General features: G+C 36.1%; 1 protein-coding gene across 1 annotated transcript; it reads left to right on the top strand.

Moving 5' to 3' along the window:
- Positions 1 to 520: 520 nt before the first annotated feature.
- On the top strand, positions 521 to 23553 carry LOC123667283 (transferrin-like). The gene is made up of 11 exons (XM_045601239.1): positions 521 to 559; positions 2894 to 3027; positions 5040 to 5167; positions 5836 to 5987; positions 6635 to 6779; positions 7177 to 7331; positions 8116 to 8249; positions 9260 to 9466; positions 10540 to 10737; positions 11789 to 12162; positions 23041 to 23553. The coding sequence occupies exons 1-11, from the start codon at positions 521 to 523 to the stop codon at positions 23502 to 23504; spliced, it is 2130 nt and encodes a 709-aa protein (XP_045457195.1). The 3' UTR covers positions 23505 to 23553.
- The last annotated feature ends 221 nt before the right edge of the window (positions 23554 to 23774 follow it).

Genomic DNA, 23774 nt, shown 5'->3' with positions numbered 1-23774 from the left:
GATAAGTCACTAAACATCTCGTACAATTAAACCTTTATGGCAACAGTTTATGATTGCTTCGTCAAATAATTGTTTTATAACCAGTTCTTAGTAATCGTATGTTTCTTTTTAAAGTTTTAAACGACATCGCAAAAATATACATGTCTTGAAGATTTCAAATCCCAGTAATTAGAGTTTTTGTGTTATATTCAATTTTATTTCAACGCCTAGTAATTCTTGGAAAGTGCTTGTTGTAAAAGAGATACTGTATTTTTTATGTGTGCACCAATTATGAATTTTAAAATTGAATATGAGACGACCAGTTGGAAGGAGACGCCGACATGCGCTCCTTCCCCTTTGCAATAGAGTGGGAGAATGGAAAAAGAGTATTTCACACTCACCACCTTACTCACCACCACCTATAGAGCACTCATAGTGCTTGTGGACTTTCTATAGACGAAGGTTGCCTGCACAGGCGGGCCAACCGTCGGGGCGTTACAGTTAATATGCGAAAGCGATCCCGTGGCGCCCCACTATGACAATGAGTGCACCCCTGGATTTTAGTGGGTATTCTGACTCGGTCAGTCCGGTAATGGAACCCCAGACTCCGCTTTTACGCTCATGCTTTTACGCACTCCGTCGCCGGCGTCATCAGCGGGGCGTTAATAAAACCAGCGATAAATAAAAAGTAAAAGACGGCAAACACGAATTTTGTTGCAGGTAGAGCTAATCTATACAAATAAATAAAATTGGAGTGTCTGTTTGTAATATAAAAATAACCGCTTTTACTAAATGCATATGGATGTATACACGGTACATAAACCAAAATGACGTTTTATAAAAAATTTGTCTGTTTGTTTGTTTGTTCCGGCTAATCTCTGAAACGGCTGGACTAATTTTGAAAGGACTTTAGTAGAGTAACTTAGGTTACTTTAATTTTAGAAATTTTTAAATTTCATATCTTTGCAAACTGAACAATAACTTTTTTGTGAAATTCCACGCGGACGAAGTTGCGGGCACAACTAGTATATTTATAAATCTATAATCTACAATAACAATAATTTATAAATTTAACTATTATGAATTACATATCTTAGGTTATTGAACTGCAAGTTAGAAAATATGAAATAGCGTTCATGTCATCAGTAAGAAAAAAAGTATACCTACTTGATAATAAGTCTCTAAAATTATCTTATTCTGTTCGGCTTAAAGCTTAACTGGTAGATAATAAATATAAATAAATAAATACTTCACACTCAACAGCCCCCGGTAGGATTTTCTCCTGTGTCGGGGGTCCGGAAACACACACAATACACAAGCACAACGCCCAGACCACGACAAACATCTATATGGCCGTCTGCCGTGAGCGGGAATCGAACCCGCGACCGCCAGCGCAACAGCCAGTGCTGTGACCGCTGCGCCAACGCGTCGTCACAATAATGGCACTAAGCGTTACGTCTGCATTTTTTTTTAACTGCTTTACTTTAAATTGTTGGTCACTTATTTAAATAAATATATAAAAGTTATTAAATAAAAAAATGACCAAATTGATCGTATACGAATACAACCATCACACTATTAATATATTTAAGCTTCAAGGTTACAGCGTCTGCACAGACTTGAAAAAATGTAAGGTCATTAACTCGAACCGATTCAAGGTTACGAGTTAATTTTTTAATAGTTAATATCAATAAATACAATAAAAATGGTGCGCGAATCAGCTTCGACGTGTGACTGGAGTTTAGTCCTTAATAGCGAATACCTTTTGATATTTAAAATATATATTTATCAATAAGATTTTAAATTAACAAGGCTATTTTAATTAGATACTAAAATTGTTCTCGTGAACAAGACATTCGTAGATACTGGCGAAATATCGAGCTCAGAAAAATAAAAATAAAAAGCATGATAAATATCCCGTTTTAAACAAATTTTAGTATAGCCATCCCCTCTCTTCCTGTGGGTGTTGTAAGAGGCGACTAAGGAATAACGCAGTTCCACTACCACCTTGGATTTTAAAAAGCCGACTGATGGCGGGTAGCGGTGTCTTGGGTGCGACAAAGCCAGCCCTGCGGTCATCAACCCGCCTGCCAGCGTGGTGACTATGGGAAAAACACATGAGTTCACGCCATTTTTGGCACGAACTTATGGGCTATGTTAAGCAGTGGACAGCGATAGGCTGAAATGATGATCTTTTAAGTGCGTTGGCTTAGAAGTTTGATTTTTTCACAGCTCTAAGGGACAGTAGACCTGAGTATTTTGATATTAATTTCCTCCACGTATTACTGAGAAAAAGGGTCTTGAAAGACAGACGGACAACAAAGTGATCTTATAAGGGTTTCGTTTTCCTTTTGAGGTACGGAACCCTAAAAAGCATTGTGAAAAAAAACTATCACTTCATACATTATAAGATATTTTACATTTTAATAAATTTTAAATCGATCTTCCTGTAGTTAATGCTACGCTAGATGGATGAATAATTTTTTTTAAGGAAACGAAGCTAGGGATGAAAGTAAATAAAAGTTTAAATTCCAATGTAGCGTATGTTAATACGTTACATTGGAATTTTCTTGATCATTTTTATTGACTAACTAGCTGCCCGGACAGACTTCCTTCTGTCAAAAGCAAATAGTAATTTTTTTTTTACTATTAAAATCTTCCGTAGGCCTTAAGGAACATACAAAAAAAAAATAGCCGAATTGCTCGAGCCATTCTCGAGTTATGCGCTTAGCAACATTCGTTTTTATTATAAGTTTATTGCAGAAACTGCTGTATCATATTTCATAAAAAAAATAATACTCCTTGTAAAATAATGATTCAAAACTTCATTCGATAGCTTGAATAACGAAAACTTTATTTTAAATATCATAAATGTAAGAGATATCTGCTAGATCGGAATTCAAATTCGGAACAGAATACACTATACTTTTTTGTTTCAGTCCGTATCTGTATAGTGGAGGGAAAAGGTCCATTCAAAAGAGCAGCGACGTTTTGTCCAATATTAGACGAGGGAAACTCTGGACTAGAATGCGTGCTGGGAACAGATCAGTGAGTATTTTTATTCTTGTTTTACATAACACGAACAACTTATGTAGGGCACAGTTGAAAATCTCCTGCTCTAAATCCGGAGCAGCCCGATTGGGGAAGCACCTCGACCTTACAAAAGATCGTAGCTGAAGCAAATAGCACTGCTTTCAAGCAATGTTGTGTTCCTGTGATGAGTACGGTGACCAGAGCTCCTGGGGGGGGGGGGGGGGTAGGGTCGGCGCTTGCGATGCATCAGTGGTATTGCGGCATAGGCTACGGTAACAACTTACCATCAGGTGAGTCGTACGCTTGCGTTGCGTTATCAAAGATTACTCAAAAAGTAGTTATCAGATCTCATTAAAATTTATACGTGACCAACTGATAAACATCAGCTTTCGATTATATAAAAATTATCAAAACCGGTACACCCAGTAAAAAGTTATTGCGAATTTTCGAGAGTTTCCCTTGATTTCTCTAGGATCCCATCATCAGATCCTAGTTTTCTTATCATAGTACTAAACTAGGGATATCCTCTTTCCAACAAAAAAATATTTATCAAAGTCGGTACATCCAGTAGAAAGTTATGCGGTATAATACAACGTAGGTCGACGAAAAAAGCGTCAAGTAAAAACGCATTATTAGATATAACTCGAAAAGCAGTTGTTAGATCTCAAATAAATTTAAATGGGACCAATTGACACACACCACCTTTCGATTAAAACAAAATTTGTCGAAATCGTTCCACTCAGTCAAAAGTTCTGAAGTAACATACATAAAAAAAATACAGTCGAATTGAGAACCTCCTCCTTTTTTGGAAGTCGGTTAAAAAGCAACAAAACGAAGTAAATATTGACTAACTTAGTATAATAATATTTTCTATTGTTACTTAATTACACTTAAACCTTACTATAAGGCTATATATAAAAATCAAATTATAGTAGACAATAATACAAGTAATACAATGGTGCCAATGATAAAATAATTAAATCTAAGACATAAACAAGAATTAAAATGAAAATAAAAATAACTTACCTCCTTACAAAGTTAACTCGTTCATTCATTTACACTTTATTTTGTACTTCTTCTGTAAACTTTGTAGGCATTATATCTATTATATTTTTTGGAAAAAATATTTCAGGAATTTTTTGTTAAGCTTTATAGCTCTGTATTTAAGTCATAGTAAATGTGGACGCCGCGTTAGTAGAATGGCCACAGCTATGGATTGTACCTGTTGCGCTGACGGTTGCGGGTTCGATCCCCGCACGTGACAAACATTTGTATTGGCCATTCAGGTGTTTGCCGTGGTCTGGGTGTTTGTGCAGTCCTTGTGGGTCTCCCCACCGTGCCTTGCAGAGCACGTTAAGCCGTGGATCCCGGTTGTTATCATGTATACCTGTTAGCGATCGTTACTCATAGTAGGGAATATATCCACCAATCCGCATTGGAGCAGCGTGGTGGATTAAGCTCTGATCCTTCTCCTACATGGGGAAAGGGGTTTATGCCCAGTAGTGGGATATTACAGGCTGAAACGTAAAAACTGTGAATAACGCCATTGATTGTGCAATTACTAAGTCTGCACATAGTTTAAGTACTGTTTTGTAATTTTATTGTTCAATTGTTTGCTGTCCTAGATAAATAAAATAAGATAAATAAAATACATTTAAATAGTGTCAAAATAGAACATAGGATATTTAGCCAATTCCTGCTTTTCATCTAATCTTGACACAATGTCAGTAGATTTTCTACTCTCGCCAGTTGGCGCACATTTGCTGTGACTTTGCTTTCTGCTTCAAGAGTCGCAGGTTTCCATATTTCTCACCCCGAGTCTAGCAGTAATTTATTCATTTAAACAGACACCTATAACGCCTAAACTTGGAACTTAGTTATAAATAAAATCAATGGTCATTAGAACTATATCACACAACACATTTATTAAAACTTAGTTCCGACATTAAACATACGAGTAGGTACCATCAAAATATCTAGCACGACAAATAATAGTGAACCCTAAACCTTCAAACCGATTCTTCTAGACTCGACTGCCTGCGACGCATCACCAAGAAGACAGTGGATTTTGGAGTGTTCAGCCCTGAAGATCTGATCGCAGCTCAGTGGGCCAACATCGACGTACTTGTCACACACGAGCTCAGAAACCGTCATAGTGAGTCACATTATTTGTATACCTTTAATTATGCTGATATTAAAATTAGACGTTTGGAGTTACGGCAATACCAACTGTGTCACGCTTGTTTTTTTTATTTATGCTACAAAGATGGCAAATATTTTTTTATATATAAAACTAAGTCGCCCAACAGGTATACGGCACACCTGATGGTAAGCGATTACCGTAGCTTATTGATATCTGCAACACCAAAAGCATCACAAGAGCATCGCCAACCCAATCTCCAATTCCGCCTAGGAGCTCTGGTCACCTTACTCACCAAAAGGAACACAATACTGCTTGAAAACAGTATTATTTAGCTGTGATCTTCAGTTAGGTAGAGGTACTACCCCAGTCGGGCTGCTCCATATTTTGAGCAAGAAATTTCCTGCTGTGCCCTACCTTAATTAAAAGTTCTGGCTTTAATTCCAAACTTAGAGCATGATAGTTCCTGCTGTACACTTCGTCGATAATAACATTTATACAATCAACGCACAGGACACATACGTATTTGCTTGTTTGTCATCGTCTGCTTTAGCGACTTCCTTCTTCGCCGATAAAAATAGAATGTCATAAGCAGGGCACTATCTAAATTATTGTCATAACTATTCCGATTACCAATAGAACAATTATCTGGAAAATTACCAATAGAATGATATCAATCGTAGGACCGTACGAACGTAGTGTAGTGGCGGTGGTCAATAACCGTATCCTGCCAGACAACGAGTCACCCTTAGAAGCAGTCCTCAGGAACACCACGCTGTGCCATCCTGGAGTTGGCGTGAACACTCTCAGACCGCTGTCTGATACTCTATCTGGGGTGAGTTATGTTAGAATACTTTACAGACCAATAAATATACAAATCTGTGCCTCCTGTGATAAGTAATATAAGTCGAGTAATACGATTTTATTTTATTTTAACGTGGGCTTTATCAGAGAAAAAAAATGTATCTTTTGATCCAATTTACGTTTGTCTATCTGCCATAGTTTCAGAAATATTTAAAATATTTTTTTAATTTTATAACTTTTAAAAATAAAATATTTAACGAAAAAACTAAATGTTCATTGAAAGAGAGTGTTTTAATCTACAAAAGAACATACACACTTCAGTTAAATTTAGCCCAAGAATTTTTTGAAAACTTGTTTTTGGTCACCTGTAAAATAATGATTTTCGACTTGTATCACTTGTCACAAGAGGCACAGAAATATATTTGATTGTACATATTAAAAAACGTTTTATTATACATAAGAAAATATAAAAGTAGAACCAAAAATATTTACAGAAATACTTTTTTACTAAGAGAGCGATTCATTTTCACCCAACCACCTAATTATACACTAAAAAAGAATAATATCATAGATTCACATACGTCGTTATATACCTCCATATGAACACACTCATACATAGCCACTGTATCACTAAAGCTTACACACACAGCGCAATAAAATAATTTCAACTACCCTCAGTACCTGGAGTCACTCGTGATACCACGTGCCTGTGACCCAGAATTGACCCTGACTGAGAACAAGCTGAAGGCTGTTGCTCAGTTCTTCAACAAGGCCTGCAAAGCTGGACCCTGGGTTCCCGATCGAGATGGGGATATGGAACTCAGTAAGTTTTAGAAGATTCCTTTTATTCAGGGTTTTGGATTTGGGATAATCTGCTAATAAAATAATTAGCTCATATCATTATGTATGATTTTTTTTCACATAACTAGGACGCCAAATGGATAAGTATGGTTTACCTAATAGTAAGCGATTATCGAAGCCTATAAACACCTGCAACACCAGCTTTGCAAACGTGTTGCCGATCCTAACGTTTTGGATAGATATTACAATCTCAAAAGAATTTTCAAGATCTCAGACCATGTGATATATTTTTTTAAAACAATGTCTAACAACGAGGTAACACGTGAGAAAATTTAACATTTTATAATAAATCAACAATAAATTATCCAAATAACGAGATTATTCAATGAAATTCTCACGACATTACCATATATTTTCAGAACGTAAATACAAATCTCTGTGCGCCGCTTGCGCTGGTGTGGAGTGTTCCGTTGACGATAAGTACTGGGGGCCCGCGGGGGCCCTGCAGTGCTTGGCTGAGGGCGCTGGGGACGCCATGTGGGGGGACTTGGATGATGTGCTGGCATATTTTGAGGTGAGTTTGTAGATACAATAGTAAATAGGTCGCCATTAATCAGATGAGATTCCTTATTGGGGGGGGGGCTAAAATATCTCAAAGAGGGTGTAATGAAATGGAGTGTTCAGCTGATGATAAGTACTGGGGGCCCGCGGGGGCCCTGCAGTGCTTAGCGGAAGGCGCTGGAGATGCCATGTGGGGGGACTTGGATGATGTGCTGGCATATTTTGAGGTGAGTTTGTAGATACAATAGTAAATAGGTCGCCATTAATCAGATGAGATTCCTTATTGGGGGGGGGGGCTAAAATATCTCAAAGAGGGTGTAATGAAATGGAGTGTTCAGCTGATGATAAGTACTGGGGGCCCGCGGGGGCCCTGCAGTGCTTAGCGGAAGGCGCTGGAGATGCCATGTGGGGGGACTTGGATGATGTGCTGGCATATTTTGAGGTGAGTTTGTAGTTACAATAGTAAATAGGTCGCTATTAATCAGATGAGATTCGATAGGGAGGGGGGGGGGGGGGGGGAAAATATCACAAAGAGGGTGTAATGAGATATCACGTGTATTTATTAAAAATAAATAGCCAGCAATCGCCCTTCAACCTTGATGTCCTGATGCTTAAATTTCCAAAATTTAATTTTTGATATAATTGTCACAAAAAATACACGTGGTTTTTGGGTATAAGGAGGGGGTAGCCCAAGACATTATCACATGCCACCAAGGGGAGGTAGGTGATTGTAAAATTGGCAAAAAGACATGACGTGATTAATAGATCCCTTATCTGTTTTACATTTCATTCTTCAGGTAAACTCAACAGTCTCGTCCCCCGTGTCTCCGGACCACTTTTCGTTCCTCTGCCGCGATGGCTCCTGGAGGCCCCTCACGGGCCCCCCCTGCACCTGGCTGCAGAGGCCCTGGCCGGTCGTCGTCGCTAAGAGGTACGTCTCATAAGCTTATTGAGAGTAATTCAGAAGTTTCAGGGTGTAAAGTATTATTGGACACATTGTGTGTGTGTGTGTGTGTTTGTTAAACTTTTTATTTTTATTTTTTTATGTCACTAGGTCGGCAAACAAGCGCACGGCTCACCTGATGGTAAGCGATTACCGTAGCTTATAGACGCCTGCAACACCAGAAGCATGGCAAGCGCGTTGCCGACCCAATCCCCAATCCCCCAGGAGCTCTGGTCACCTTACTCACCAACAGGAACACAATACTGCTTGAAAACAGTATTATTTAGCTGTGGTCTTCTGTAAGGTCGAGGTACTACCCCAGTCGGGCTGCTCCATATTTTGAGCGGGAAATTCCTGCTGTGCCCTACCTCAGTTAATTTACCTTTTGTCATCGTCAATTGTTCAAAACTACAATTGAATGTTTTCTTTTACATAATTAAGAAGGGTTTTATACAATTTTTACTGTCATTTTTGGACTCAAAACTCCACTATATTTTTGTGCGATCCTAGCAGCAAGCCTATAGAGTATCGACGTTATCAACACCAGAAGCATCGGAAGTATGCTGACGATGCAACCCCCCCCCTTTCCCTGAAGCTTCGATCACCTAAATCAAAGTATCCCTTGGCGTAAATCTGTGTGTTTATTTGCGTGTATCTATTGTGTGTACATCAAATGAAATACATAAGAAAAGAATTATTTCCAATATGTAGTTCTTTAGTTGTATTCGATCAGTAAGTAATAATTTTCCTTTTAAAGGTGTGTTTACGCGCTCAAAAAAGGTATCATGCAAAACGAGTCTATCAAAGTAGCTCGTCTACATAAACAAAGTCAAATATAAAAAATAGTTTAAGAATTTATTATTAACACCAAACGTGATCTATTACACCTACGGAACCCCCCGTTTGAAGGAACGTTTCTAGGAATCGAACACCGTGTACATTTTTCACTGTCAGTTTGAATCACATTTGACAGTTTTAAGACATATTTTATACTCCAGAAAAGCAGCCAAAGACGTCAGCGATTTAATATCCTCTTTGAAAGAAGAAGACCTCTTCCGAACTAACTGGAGGGGGGCGCTGTCGGCGTTATTGGAGCTACGGCAGGCGCCCACAGCCCTAAATCCTAACAAGGTCGCCTTGGACTATCTGGCGTCAGCAGAAGGGTTCAGGGAAGCTTACAGTCAAAGTGGATGTGATCCACCAAGGTTAGCCAACTTTTTTTTTTATCATTATGATATGGGCTTACTCTTGACCTCAGTCTAGCTCTAGAGCACAGACGAGGTCGAAGATGGAGCGAGTTCGCCCAGAAGAAGCCTGTTCCTTAGCCTTGTTCTTTTAACCGTCTTAAAAAAGGAGAATCTCAATTCGACTGGACGTTCTTTAAATAATGAAATAAGAAAGCACCGGGCTTATTTGGTACAAAGATCACCAAAATGAACAATAATTAGAATGAAATAAAAAAGTTTAGTTATGGTAGACCAAAGCATGAGAACAATAGAAGTAAATACTTGATCAGCGGAATATGAGAATTCACGTTGTCTCATGCTTTGAGATCATGTCTTGGGAAGGTTTCTTAGATTGGTATTGTAGATTAATTACAGATCAATTTAATCTGTACGAACGTGTCCATTGTAATCTATACATATAATAAAATGGTAGGAAAGTCAAAACTGTACATTGAATATTGTTTTAAAAGAATACTTGGGGTGTGATCTACAATCGATACCGAAGCCAAAAATATAGTTTTTAGAATTTTTGTCTGTTTGTCTGTATGTATGTCCGGGATAAACTCAAAAAGTACCGCATGGATTTACTTCAAATTTGGCACGAATATTATTAAGAAGTCGGGTCAACATATAGGCTACATATTATCATGCTATCACCTACGGGGAACGAGCAGTTAACCTTTATTTCTTCAACGCGTTCTGTAACAACGTGTAAGCAACGACTCATATTTGAATGTTGTTGTTATTATGTTAATAACCATGCTGTATAAGCTAGCTTCACACTATAAAAATCACGCAATATAAGTAACTAAACCGATAAAGATAATTATTAAATGAATATAAGTAGACAAGACAATTTTAAAGCAGCGCCATCTATGAGATTTTTCTGTAGATATGCAATGTAAAGAAGAAACGGGTAAATGAATGTTATTTTAAAAGGTATAATCGTAAGTATTTGTAGTGCTGTATGCGTTCACGCAGACGACGTCGCGGGCAGCGACTAGTACTGAATATAGGAATCGATTTAAAATAAAATATATTAATAATTACAGACATATAACACTCTGTACAACATCGCTGCTGGAACGCAACAAGTGTGAATGGCTCAGCGAAGCGGCCGCCGTGTACGGTGTGAAACCCCCTTTACAGTGTGTAGTCAAGAGCAACGATCAGGACTGTCTGAGCGCGGTACAGAGCGGTGACAGTGACGTCAGTGTTGCCAGCGGGGATCTGCTAGCTAGTGCTGTGAGGTCAGTGTTGCTGTACTCAATTATTATAAAAAAGACACATAAATGTATGTTTTTTTTTTACTAATTAATGAAGGTATTTGTTTCTCCAAATAAAACAAATTAAAAAATAAATATCGTAGAATTTTCTTATTTGTAGGAAATAAACAAAACTTTACTTGTGTTCAAATAATTTAATTATTATACCTTTTTCAAAAGTTGTCGGAATTATATGTAAAAAAAGGTGTTATAATAAAAGAGACTTGGTCCGATACCAAAATGTTTGACAAAAAAGTGCTTTGGAATAATTTAATTTTTACAAATACGTAATAAATAAAGACTTTATTAATTATAATGAAACAAATTTTCTGAATTTTACCTTTAAACTTTTCTAGATTGCCTACGTTTCAACCTTGGTTACGGGGGGACAGTCCCGCTAATAAACCGTGATAAAATCCGAAAAAATTGTTTTATTATATCGAGTGAAATTCTCGTAATCATTATAAAACAAAAAACATTTTATTGTTATACTATTTTATTTATTTGATTTATGATGTGTGGCTACGGCATTAAGGAATATAGCCACCCCCTCTCTTCCCGTGGGTGTCGTAAGAGGCGACTAAGGGATAACACAGTTCCATTAACACATTGGAACTTATAAAGCCGATCGATGGCGGGATAACCATCCAACTGCTGGCTTTGAAATACACAGGCCGAAGACGGGCAGCAGCGTCTTCGGTGCGACAAAGCCAGCCCTGCGGTCACCAACCCGCCTGCCCAGCGTGGTGACTATGGGCAAAACACATGAGTTCACGCCATTTTTGGCGCGAACTTGTGGAGGCCTATGTCCAGTAGTGGACTGCGATAGGCTGAAGTGATGATGACAATTTTATTTATTTTAAAATTATAAAGAAACAGTTCTTTATGTTACGTTTATCGTATATATACCCACTTTAATTACTAAACGTAAGCGAGAGTGTAGATGGGGATGTTGCCTTTAAAGGTCCAAACATTTAAATACCACTCTAATAAATATCCACAGACTATTAAATTTATTTTAACAAAATCCTTTCAGAGACCACAATTTACGCCCAATCCTATACGAAGTGACGCCGATCGTTGAAAAAATGGACACCGTAATGGCGTACGTGAGACGCTCCGACGACATAAACAAGATGGCGGATTTGCGCGGGAAACGCGCTTATTTCCCGCGCTTCGACGGAATATCCTTTCATTCGGTTATAAACTATATAAGAAAGAACGAAAACTTGAATTGTTACGACGCTCTGAACTATTTTAGTGAAATTTGTGCGGGTGGTGTGAATAATAATGGTAGTGTTAAATTCGGTTGTGATGTGGGTAGTGGTGAAATTGATGGTCTGAAGGCGCTTGTTGAAGGGAACGTGGACGTCGCCTTTGTAAGCTTGAAGACGTTTAATATGTATTTGAGTGAGTATAACATTGTTATTAATATCATTATTAATTTATTTGTACTACAGGGCTAGCAAAACAAAGTACAGTTCATCAGAGTGCCTAGTGCGAGTTTCATTCATAGAAACATGACAGAAACGCGTTTATACGTGATGATTATTTTGTATGGGAATTTAAACACTGCAGCCTAGACGATAAAGTTAAGTGGGTATGTAATGAGGAGGGATGAACGCTTGGGCATGTAATGAGGAGGGATGAGGAGGGATGAACGCTATGTTGGTAAAAGAATGTTAGGGATGAATGTCGAAGGACGAAGAGCGATCGGGAGACCGAAAAAGCGATGGATGGATTGTGTGAGTGAGGATATGAGAAAGAAAGGGGTAAGCGCTGAAGTGACGAATAATAGAGATGGAAGAGAAGAGGAAAACATGTTGTGCCGACCCTACATAAGTGGAATAAGGGCAGGAGGATGATGAGCCTAGACGATAAAGAATATACGATACAATAGATACAGAGCCATCTAGCGGCAAACGCGAGAACTAGGTTGAAATGCCGAATTTCCCATACAAAATGAAGTTACAATTTACGCCCGTTATTGCGAGACGGATTAAACGAAACTCGCACGAGGCACTCTGATGGCTAGTGCTTTGACTATGGATGCCTGTAACACAAGCTGACTATATTTTTTATTCAATTAGGTCGGCAATCTTATCGATCGATACAACTGTTTTATTTATTATATTAATTTCACACTCTAATATCATTGACTCATGTAAGTTTGCTTGGTTTTAAGGCGCACGCCACGTACTTATTATGTATTACTAGCCGACCTGGCGAACTTCGTACCGCCTTATTTTTTTTTACTTGAGTATATATCGAAATAAAATATAGCCTATCTTTCAAGTTAGATCAAACTGCATACGGTGTGCAAATTTGATTAAAATCGGTTAATTAGTTTAGGAGTACATTGAGGACAAACATTGTGACACGAGATTTATATATATTAAGATTAGTCATTGGAAAGTGTTCTGGTGATGATTTTCCAAATGTGTGCTTTTTTTTATAAAAATTGTGTATTTATTTATTTTATTTATTTATTCTTACTGTACATCAAAATACAGACACATATAAAGAAAGATACAATACAAGATGTACAAAGGCGATCCTATCGCTAAATAGCGATTTCTTCCAGATAACCTTTGGGTACTGGACACGATACAGTAGCAGCGGTTAGAAGTGTGCACAAATTAAGGAGGAAAAATCAATAATAAATCGATAAAAACTACGATATAATAGACTTACATAATTATTAAAGAAAAAAATAAATAAATAAGTAAAATATACTGTTTGTTTCCATTAAAAATAAATAAATAAATAAACAAACAAGTGTACAGTTCATCTGATGGTAAGCGATTACTGTAGCCTATGGGGATCATAGTATCGCAAGCGCGTTGCCGACTCTACCCCCAATCACCAGCTCTGGTCATCTTCCTTACCACAGGAACTGCTTGAAACCAGTATTATTCAAATTCGACTCTCAAGAAGCGGGGGCCAGTATATTTTAAATGTTTAAGTTTCAAGTAGGTAATTTACTAAAATTCAAAACTGGTCATAAACAAAAAAAAAATCTTAATTTTTTTATCGAATATTTCCATACAATTCCACTGAGGATTGAAATAAAAAAATTACTATACAGTCCTCTTAGAGATGTGAAAAATTAATCGATTAACACAATTATCGATTATTTTCTTGATATAACCGATTATCGGAACAATAAATAAATGCTTCACACTCAACGGCCCCCAGTAGGATTTTCTCCTGGGTCGGTCCTGAAACACACACAATACGCAAGCACAACGCCCAGACCACGACTAACATCTGGTCGATACAAATGTCTGTCGTGAGCGGGAATCGAACCCACGACCGCCCGCGCAACAATCAGTGCTATGACCGCTGCGACAACGCGTCGTCAACGCAAAAAATAAAAGACACAAATGAAAGATTTTTTGAAACCCGTGCGGTGTCGTGGGACACCAGATAGGAACGAAGTTCCTTATTATAAAATATTAATTACAAGTTTTATTCAAGGTGTATAGAAATAATTATTCGTGTATACATTTTTTATTATGATTTTTTTTATCGATGAAAAAAACGGTTAATCTCTTTTAACGTGACTGTCACTACTTTTATTTTATGAATTTATTTATCTTATAACTGCGAACTCAACAATAACTTTTTTGTTAAATTCCACGCGGATGAAGTCACGGGCACGGCTACTATATAATAAAATAATAGCAAACTGCAATAATAATAACAGTCATCACGTAGACTATACATTAGACACTATAGCCATCATACATGGACTATACATAAAAATCTTACGCTTCTTTTAACGTTACGGACGCTCTTTGCCAGCTAGTGTACAGCGCTGCAACGCTTCAATAGGACTCTGTATACCCATCATACATAGACTATACATAAAAATCTTACGCTTTTTTTAACGTTATGGACGTTTATTGCCGGCTAGGGCACCCCTCTGCAACGCCTCATAAGGAACTTCGTTCTAAAAAGTCTACCAACCTGTTAAGGAACGTCTCACATCTTCATTGCGGTGCAACTCTATAAAGATTCACATCGTGTGGTCCGCACTTAATTTATCGGTCATCGGTGTGAAGTGTTTATAAACTGTGAGTGCAATAGACAATCAGTGGTGTGACAGAACGTTAGCTATATAAGACAATGATTTGACATTTGAACTCTCTCTTTCCCTTACTTCTCGTCGTGCGAAGTGTTTGCATAATAATGTAATTTTGTAATACAGCAATCTATTCTCTTCAATCTTTCATTTTCTCCATTTCAACAAACAACAATGCAATAAATACAAGCAACAAAACAATACAACGAAACATTTGGCGCCCGAACAAAAGACTTCAAAACAAACAATCCAAGATCATCGGAAATTCGGAACACATGGCCGACGTCTTCTGCCGAGCAGTGATGCACCTCGCAGCATGATAAGATAAGTGCCCTATATTCATCCAAACCCATGATTCCCAATCCTAATCAATCCTATTTTTAATAATCATGATTACCAATCCTAAATCCTAATCCATCCTAATCTCTTAAATTTATATTTCCATTTCTACTATTTCCATTTATATTTCAAAATTAGCATTCCGCTATTGCAAATTTACAATGATTTTTGGTTTAATTTCTTAATTGCCGTACTACATTCAACAAATATGTGTTCTTATATTCAATTTTCTTGTTCGAATTTCTTCATTTAATACAAATTTACAATAATATTTTTCAACTTAACCTCTAAATTTCTTTCATCAATGCATTAAAATTAATATTTCACAATAACTTTATTCCAAATTTCTTTCATTAAGACATTAAATTTAATATTTTATAACAGTAGTTTTCAATTTACTTTCATATTACTTTCCAAATTTACTTTAAATTAAATTTAATGTTTTATATTACTAGTTCAACCGCTTCAGATTTTTATTTCTTAACTTCAAGGTGTCACACCTAATACAAATGTTTTTCACACCTAATACAAATGTTTTCCATACATTAATACAAATGTTTATACAATACTTAATTCGATTTAATTACATTTAACTTTTCTAAATTCCATTACTTAATACAAATTAAACTTAATATTTTATTATATTAGATTTCGAGTCAACAGCATCAAATTTTTTATTTTTTTTTTTAATAACATTAACTTAACAACTTAATTCAATTCATTTCAAAATTAATTCAATTCTAAAGGCAATATTAAGCCTCAATCCTATTTATTGTGCGATGCTTAGACGATTTGGCCGACTATTTCAGCGTTGCGGTACATGAAGCGCACCAACGTGGTTGGGGCTTCTGCCATCTTGTCTTGCCGCTTCGCGCCGGTCTTCTATGTGTCGTCGATTGAGGAGCTTCAGCTAAGACATTTGCATCATTTCATTTTATTTTATTTTCTTTTTTGAGGTGTCTTGTAATTAATTAAATTCAATTGTAGTTTATATTATTCTAGTTCATATTCATATACAAATACAAATAACTTTAATATTATTCATATACAAATAATTTTAGTATTATTCTAGTTCATACAGTTTTCTATTTTCAATAATTACATTTTTTTCTAAAATATTTTCTATCTATATTTTTCACAATGTCCGAACCTTCAGTATCAACTATGAACAAAGAATCCGGGATAAAGGTTTTAATTGTAAAGCGCAGTTCCATAAAAGGACAAATTACTAAATTCAAAAACTATTTAGACAAGATTACAAGGCAATCTCAACTGACGGGTATCGAAGTCGCTGAGCTTTCACTGAAGCTCAGTCGCTTTGAGAATCTGTCCGCTAAATATGATGAGCTGCAAACTCAAATTGAACTAATAAATGCTGACAATTTAGACGAAGAGCTCGATGAGCGTGAACGCATTGAGCAAGATTTCATATTATGTACCGCGATGGCAAAAAATATCATTGAAGAACAAAATGAATTAAAGAATTTAGAACAGGATAAGAGACGCCGTGAGTCCTTATTCCAAGATGCTCAATGTGGTCGCGATCATAATAATGAAAATTGTATAACCTTGCCGCAAATACAAATTGCAAAGTTTGATGGTTCGTTCTTCCGTTGGTTAGAATTTCGAGATACTTTTAATAATTTAGTTCACAACAATAGCCGCATTTCATTAATTCAAAAGTTTCATTATTTAGTTTCCTATTTGGAAGGCGATGCGGCTCGGGTAATTTCAAACATTGAGGTTTCCGCAGCCAACTATAATAGCGCTTATCAATTACTTTATGAACGTTACAATAATAAAAGATTACTTGTAAATTATCATATTAAATCATTATTCAATATTGAAAAAATAAACCGCGAATCGGACACTTCATTACGCTCTTTAGTCGATCATGTTTCAAAAAATTTACGCGCTTTGGCTAACCTAGGTCAACCTACTGATCACTGGGACACGTTAATTATACATTTGGTTTCATCTAAACTCGATACGCAAACACTTATTAAATGGGAAGAGCTACGCAATAGTTTAGGTGAAATTCCAAGTTTAACCGAATTCAATAAATTTTTGATTGATAGGGCTTATATTCTTGAATGTACGCGTCACAATAAGAATGATCAAGGTTCTAGTTTTCATAATAACATTTCAACAAATAACAATAGTAAAATGCAACATTCAAAGCCTGTCAATTACCATAATCATAATCATTATAATCATCATAATCATCATATTAAGCGTGATCGACCAATTTCAAATTCATTTATTGCTACAAATCAAAAGGACAATAGCACTTCGTCTAGGTGTATTGTCTGCAATCAAAATCATAGGATTTATGATTGCCAAATATTTATATCTAAATCCAGAGAGGATAAATTAAAAGATATTTCCAAGTACAAATTATGTATTAATTGTTTAAGGCAGGGTCACTCTTTAGTCGAATGTCGATTAGGGCCATGCAAAATATGCAAGAAACAACATAATACTCTATTGCATCCAGTTGACACGCCAATGGTCAACAGTGCCTCTAGTGAGGTCTCTGAAACTATAGCAAATTTTTCAAACAAAAACTCAAATAAAGTTTTATTGACTACTGCCCAAGTATACATTTTGAATCCAATCACTAAAGAGCCTCTTAAGGTACGGGCCTTGTTGGATTCAGGCAGTCAGTCATCCTTCATTACAAAATCTCTTCAACAGAAGCTTGCAATTCATTCAAATCCAATTTCTACTAATGTTATTGGTATCGGTCACTCAGATAAACAAACAAAAGAAAGCTGTGTGATCCAATTAAAATCCATTTACAATAATTATAAGACTAAATTAAATTGTCTTGTGCTTGATAGGCTGATTGGGAGTCTGCCTAAGGCACCTATAAACATACAACAATTAAACATACCATCGCACATGCATTTAGCTGACCCCGATTTCAATCAGCCAGCTCCTATTGATATACTAATAGGAGCCGATCTTTTTTGGCAACTCTTGAAGAATGAACGTATTTCTTTAGGTGCAAACAAGCCTACTTTACAATATTCCAGTTTCGGTTGGTTGATTGGTGGTCCTATTTCATATCAAGCTAAACAAGTATTTTGCAATAATTCAGTTATCAATGATAACCTCCCAAAGAAAAACAAAATTAACAATTTAATAACAAAATTTAGGAAGCTAGAAAAGCTTCACCAGAAAACAATTCAAAGCGAAAAGGAATTAGCCTGTGAGAACCACTTTCGGTCTCACACTTCACGGCTTCCTTCTGGCAGGTCTAGTGTCAGACTTCCATTACGCAATTCACCTGATTGTCTAGGTGAAACATATAACTTAGCAAAAAGGCGATTATTCAATTTAGAAAAACGTTTCAAAAAATATACTTCATTAAAATCTCAATACATACATTTCATGAGAGAATATCAAAATTTAGGCCATCCGTCGGAATCTACAGTTGCTTTACCAGATCCTTCTTATTTTTGTAATCATGCTGTCTTCAAAACATTTAATTAATCTACTAAGCTTAGGGTCATATTTGATAGTTCCGCTTTCTCTTCTTCTGGTTTTTCAATCTATGTTTTGCTAATGGTTGGACAACACAAAATTTAGGATTCTCTTTTCTCCATATTAATTCCAGTTAGTTACGGTTGATTTATGGAGAGAAGATGAGTCCCTACCAATCAAAGCAATGCCACTAAATACTGTCACTTGCTGTACCGCAAGTGCCAGCTATTTAAGTACGCGATGTCTAGGGCAGATAGGAGATGAATGCGACGATAGTTTTATCAAAATTATTATACAAAAGGATTTTTATGTAGATGACCTATCTAAAGATGCCTTCATCATGATTTTTGCATAGATTTGTTTCGCGCCGCGGTAGGCCAGCGGACATCTATTCCAATAACAAACTGCAATTTTGTAGGAGCGGCAAGAGAGCTCAGTAAATTCACCGATATACAAAACATCGCGTTAACTGAATTTACAGCTCAGCAAGGCATCAAAATTTAAACTCATTCTGTCTTACGCTCCTCACTTCGGCGACATATGGGAGGCCGGTGTGACCGGCAAAACATCATATTGACAATACATCACACAAACAAACATATATATAATATATAAACGAGTCATGGGAATTTTCATTTAACTTTTGAAGAAATTTTAACTTTTAAAGCAATTTTAACTTTGTTTGCACAAGTGGAGGCTATTTTGAATAGTCGTCCCTTGTGCCCATTATCCATGTTCCCTTGACGATTCCCTTTTTCTTTCCCCAGGGCACTTCTTAATCGGAAGACTACTAAATGAGCTGCCGGCTCGCGCCTTGGAGAAGGAAAGGGAACCACAATTAAAACGCTACGCACGTCTCAAGCAAATCAAACAACAAAATGAAGACAAGCAAGACAAGGCTAAAGGTTGGAGACCTGCCACCTTTATATTGGAGTACTGGATGCCAGTAGCCAGACTATATCCGGGGCCAGACGGGAGCTCTCGCGTTCGGCCCACTACAGGCTGTTATCGCCGCCCTCTGGTTCGCCTCTCCCCGTTACTCGACGATGTAGACACAGAGTTGAAGAATCTGGATTCTTCAACGGGGGGAGTATGTTAAGGAACGTCTCACATCTTCATTGCGGTGCAACTCTATAAAGATTCACATCGTGTGGTCCGCACTTAATTTATCGGTCATCGGTGTGAAGTGTTTATAAACTGTGAGTGCAATAGACAATCAGTGGTGTGACAGAACGTTAGCTATATAAGACAATGATTTGACATTTGAACTCTCTCTTTCCCTTACTTCTCGTCGTGCGAAGTGTTTGCATAATAATGTAATTTTGTAATACAGCAATCTATTCTCTTCAATCTTTCATTTTCTCCATTTCAACAAACAACAATGCAATAAATACAAGCAACAAAACAATGCAAATGTGGTCCCTGTTCGGGCGCCAAATGTTTCGTTGTATTGTTTTGTTGCTTGTATTTATTGCATTGTTGTTTGTTGAAATGGAGAAAATGAAAGATTGAAGAGAATAGATTGCTGTATTACAAAATTACATTATTATGCAAACACTTCGCACGACGAGAAGTAAGGGAAAGAGAGAGTTCAAATGTCAAATCATTGTCTTATATAGCTAACGTTCTGTCACACCACTGATTGTCTATTGCACTCACAGTTTATAAACACTTCACACCGATGACCGATAAATTAAGTGCGGACCACACGATGTGAATCTTTATAGAGTTGCACCGCAATGAAGATGTGAGACGTTCCTTAACACAACCTATTTTCTATAAATCGAATAAATCGATAATTTTATCGTTCGATTATATTATTAAATAGTTATTATTTGTTAAAAGAATCGATTATTTCCATTTATACGTAGTCTCTAATCTTTATTATATATAATTGTGTTTGCTCGCAAACGAAAAAAACCAACTTCAATTACATCGACAAGTAATACAACGTAAGTAGACGAAAAAAATTTACAAACGCATTAGTCTTCACTACAATTTTCGAGGATTTCCTTCGATTTTTCTGACATTCCATCGTCAGATCCTGGTTTCCTTATCACGGTACCACACTTGGGATATCTCCTTTCTAACAAAAAAAAGAATTATCAAAATCGGTTCATAAACGACAAAGTTATTCCCGAACACACATAAAAAAAATATACGGTCGAATTGAGTAACTTCCTCCTTTTTTGAACTCGGTTAAAAATAGCATATTACGAAGTTAGCTATCAAATGTAATGTATATTTGATAATGTGAAAAATTGGACGTTTGGAAGTTTTGAAAATTAATTTTAACAAGTTGAACGCCATGGGGGACCCTAGTTGGACCTCACTTGTTTAGTCCATGGGGCAAGTTTAAAAGTCCTTATTTATAAAATTTTAATGATAAATTTTTATTGCATTACCATACACATTCTTATTAGATCTTACTTATTTTCACTATACTACATTATGTATTTTTTTAATTTTTTTTTCGTTGTAAGTACTAACCCAATATGGACTTAAAATTAGTCTGAAATAAAGTATTATTATTATTATTATTTTCTAATTCATATTTTTTAAGTTGACTCTGGCTCGCGTTCATGCTGCACCAACGGAAAAATAAAAAATCAAGCCGGCGTTTAACGTGTTAACGCTGAGTTGCACGAAAAGAAATTAAAATTTAAGTAGTGATTAAATTTCATACAATTCTTTCGATGAAATTAGTTTAATCTCGACTTAAATTTTAATTTTGTTTCGTGCAATTCGGCGTAAGAGATCTAATTTCAAATTAAGTGTAATTTTCAAGATTAGTTGACTGCTTCGGTTCTCTCATACATTACTTTACTCATTTAGCAGAATACTCAAGTTAATAATAGGTCCAGAGTTTTACGTCTGGAGACTTGCAAAAATATAACGGATCTAGTAGGATCCGTGCTGCCTGACACGAACGGAACATGTATGAGACCTTGTAGTTACGTAAAAGTCACAACGTTAGCGCGATTTAATTTCGTACAGCGCCATCTAGTATGCACTCGCGAAACATGATACGCACCATTTTATCAGTAATGCTTTTAAACGATGTTAGCGCTTAAAGCGCTTTAGACTTTACTATTAATAAAACGCGCAGTGTTTTTAACCGACTTCACAAAACAGGAGGAGGTTCTGAAATATATTGAATTTTTTATGAGTGTTAACCTCATAACTTCTTACTGTGTAGACCGATTTCGTAGTTCTTGTTGTAATCGAAAGGTGGTGCTTGTAATATGTGTTACATTTAAGTTTAATTGAGATTTGACAACTTTTGAGCTATCTCTAATAGTGTGTAATAATATAATAATAATGTATGTAACATAATAATGTATATGTACATGATAATGTATATGTAGATAATAAATGTATGTAATGTAGTGTAACTTTTTTCTGGGTGCACCGATTTTAATAATTCTTTTTTTAATCGAAAGGTGGCGCTTGTCATGTGGTTTAATTTGGTAAAGACCCAGATTAGAACTTTTTTAGTTATACACAATAATGCGTATTTACTTGACTATTTTTTGTATACCTACATTGTATTACTTATCAATGCAATTGAAGTCGGTCTTTTTATTGAGCGAAATATATTTTCCCGTGGCTTGATTAATTTTATGGAATTATGGAATATGCCTACGGTGTAAAAAAAGGTCATCCAAATTTTTATGGTATTATTGACGAGGGGGTCTAGAAAAAGGTCAGTCGAAATAGTCGATCATTTATTAACACGCCCTTCCTCCCCGCTGCCTTTACCTTATCCCCTTAGTTTCAGAAGTCAGTAAGGGCAGCAAAAATTAAATAGCCTACTGGAGGCAAATTTGTATATCCACCGCTGGAAAAATCTGCTTAAATTACTAAGAGATGATGAAATCTATTTAAAATTACTCTGTTCGTAATTATGTGAAAAAGAAACCCTTTTTCCTTAGACTGGAGTAAATATTACACAATAAAAATAACTAGTGGTCGCCCAGAGGTCGAAATTCGACCATAATTAAAAATTTAAATTCAAGAAAATCAATAAGAACATTAAATTTTTTAAAATTTTTCAATTCAAAAGCGTTGTATAAATAATATGCGTGTGTGTGTCAAATACATGGTAGTATATTTAATGTTTTTTTTATTGATTTAATATATTTTTGTGCATAATTGTAAAAAAAAAAAAAATTCGTAAAAAGGGTACAAAGTTTTTGCTTCACGTATTATATCGTACGTATATAGACAACTCAACCGAGTATTAGTTAAAATATACAAATATTCTTAAAAAGGGTTTTCGAAGATCTCTTCAAAGTATAAAATAGGAAGTCGGCAAGGCTGCAACTAACTAATAATTTAGATATTAATGTTTTTATTTTTTTTTGTTACAGACAAACAAATCATGGAACCATGGGTGAACAGCGACGTCGAAATAGTACCAATATGTCCAGAAGAAAACAAAAAATACTGCTACATAGCTTGGGCCAACATTGGCCACATATTTGCCTCCAAAACAATATCGCCAATGAGACGACACGAAATAATTACCGTTTTCACCAAGCTCGACCAACTGTTTGGCAAACATCAGCCATTCCACAGTGTCATGTTCACATTGTATGGGAAATACAATCACCAGCCTGATGTTTTATTTCACAATAACACCAAAATACTGGCCACTGAGAATATTCTAGGCATGCATCCTTACGGTTCGATGCCTTTGAATTTCGAACGCGCCATTTTAAATAATACAGCCATCTGTCAAATGTCAGATTTTACGCCAAACGCCGCTTGCAAGATGGCCTCCACGTTCTTTATTTTGATAGCAATTTTAATTGTTTATATAGTGAATAGTTAGCGTTTACATTTTTAATTTAGTACAAATTTAATTAAAATGTAAAATAAATATTATTTTGACTTTTTTGTGATTTTATTTTCCTACAACATACATATTACTTTACTCTAAATTTTAAACAATCTCTAGCTACCACTTCTTTTCTAAGGCAACTATGCTGGTATAACGGACTCAAGTCAATTTTTTTTTATATCACTAGGTCGGCAAACAAGCGTACGGCTCACCTGATGGTAAGCGATTACCGTACCTTATAGACACCTGCAACACCAGAAG

This window comes from Melitaea cinxia, chromosome 27 (genome assembly GCF_905220565.1).
Source record: "Melitaea cinxia chromosome 27, ilMelCinx1.1, whole genome shotgun sequence".
Taxonomy (NCBI): Eukaryota; Metazoa; Arthropoda; class Insecta; order Lepidoptera; family Nymphalidae; genus Melitaea; species Melitaea cinxia.
The sequence above is the reverse complement of the archived record's forward strand: the minus strand, read 5'-3'. Positions and strand labels throughout refer to the sequence as shown.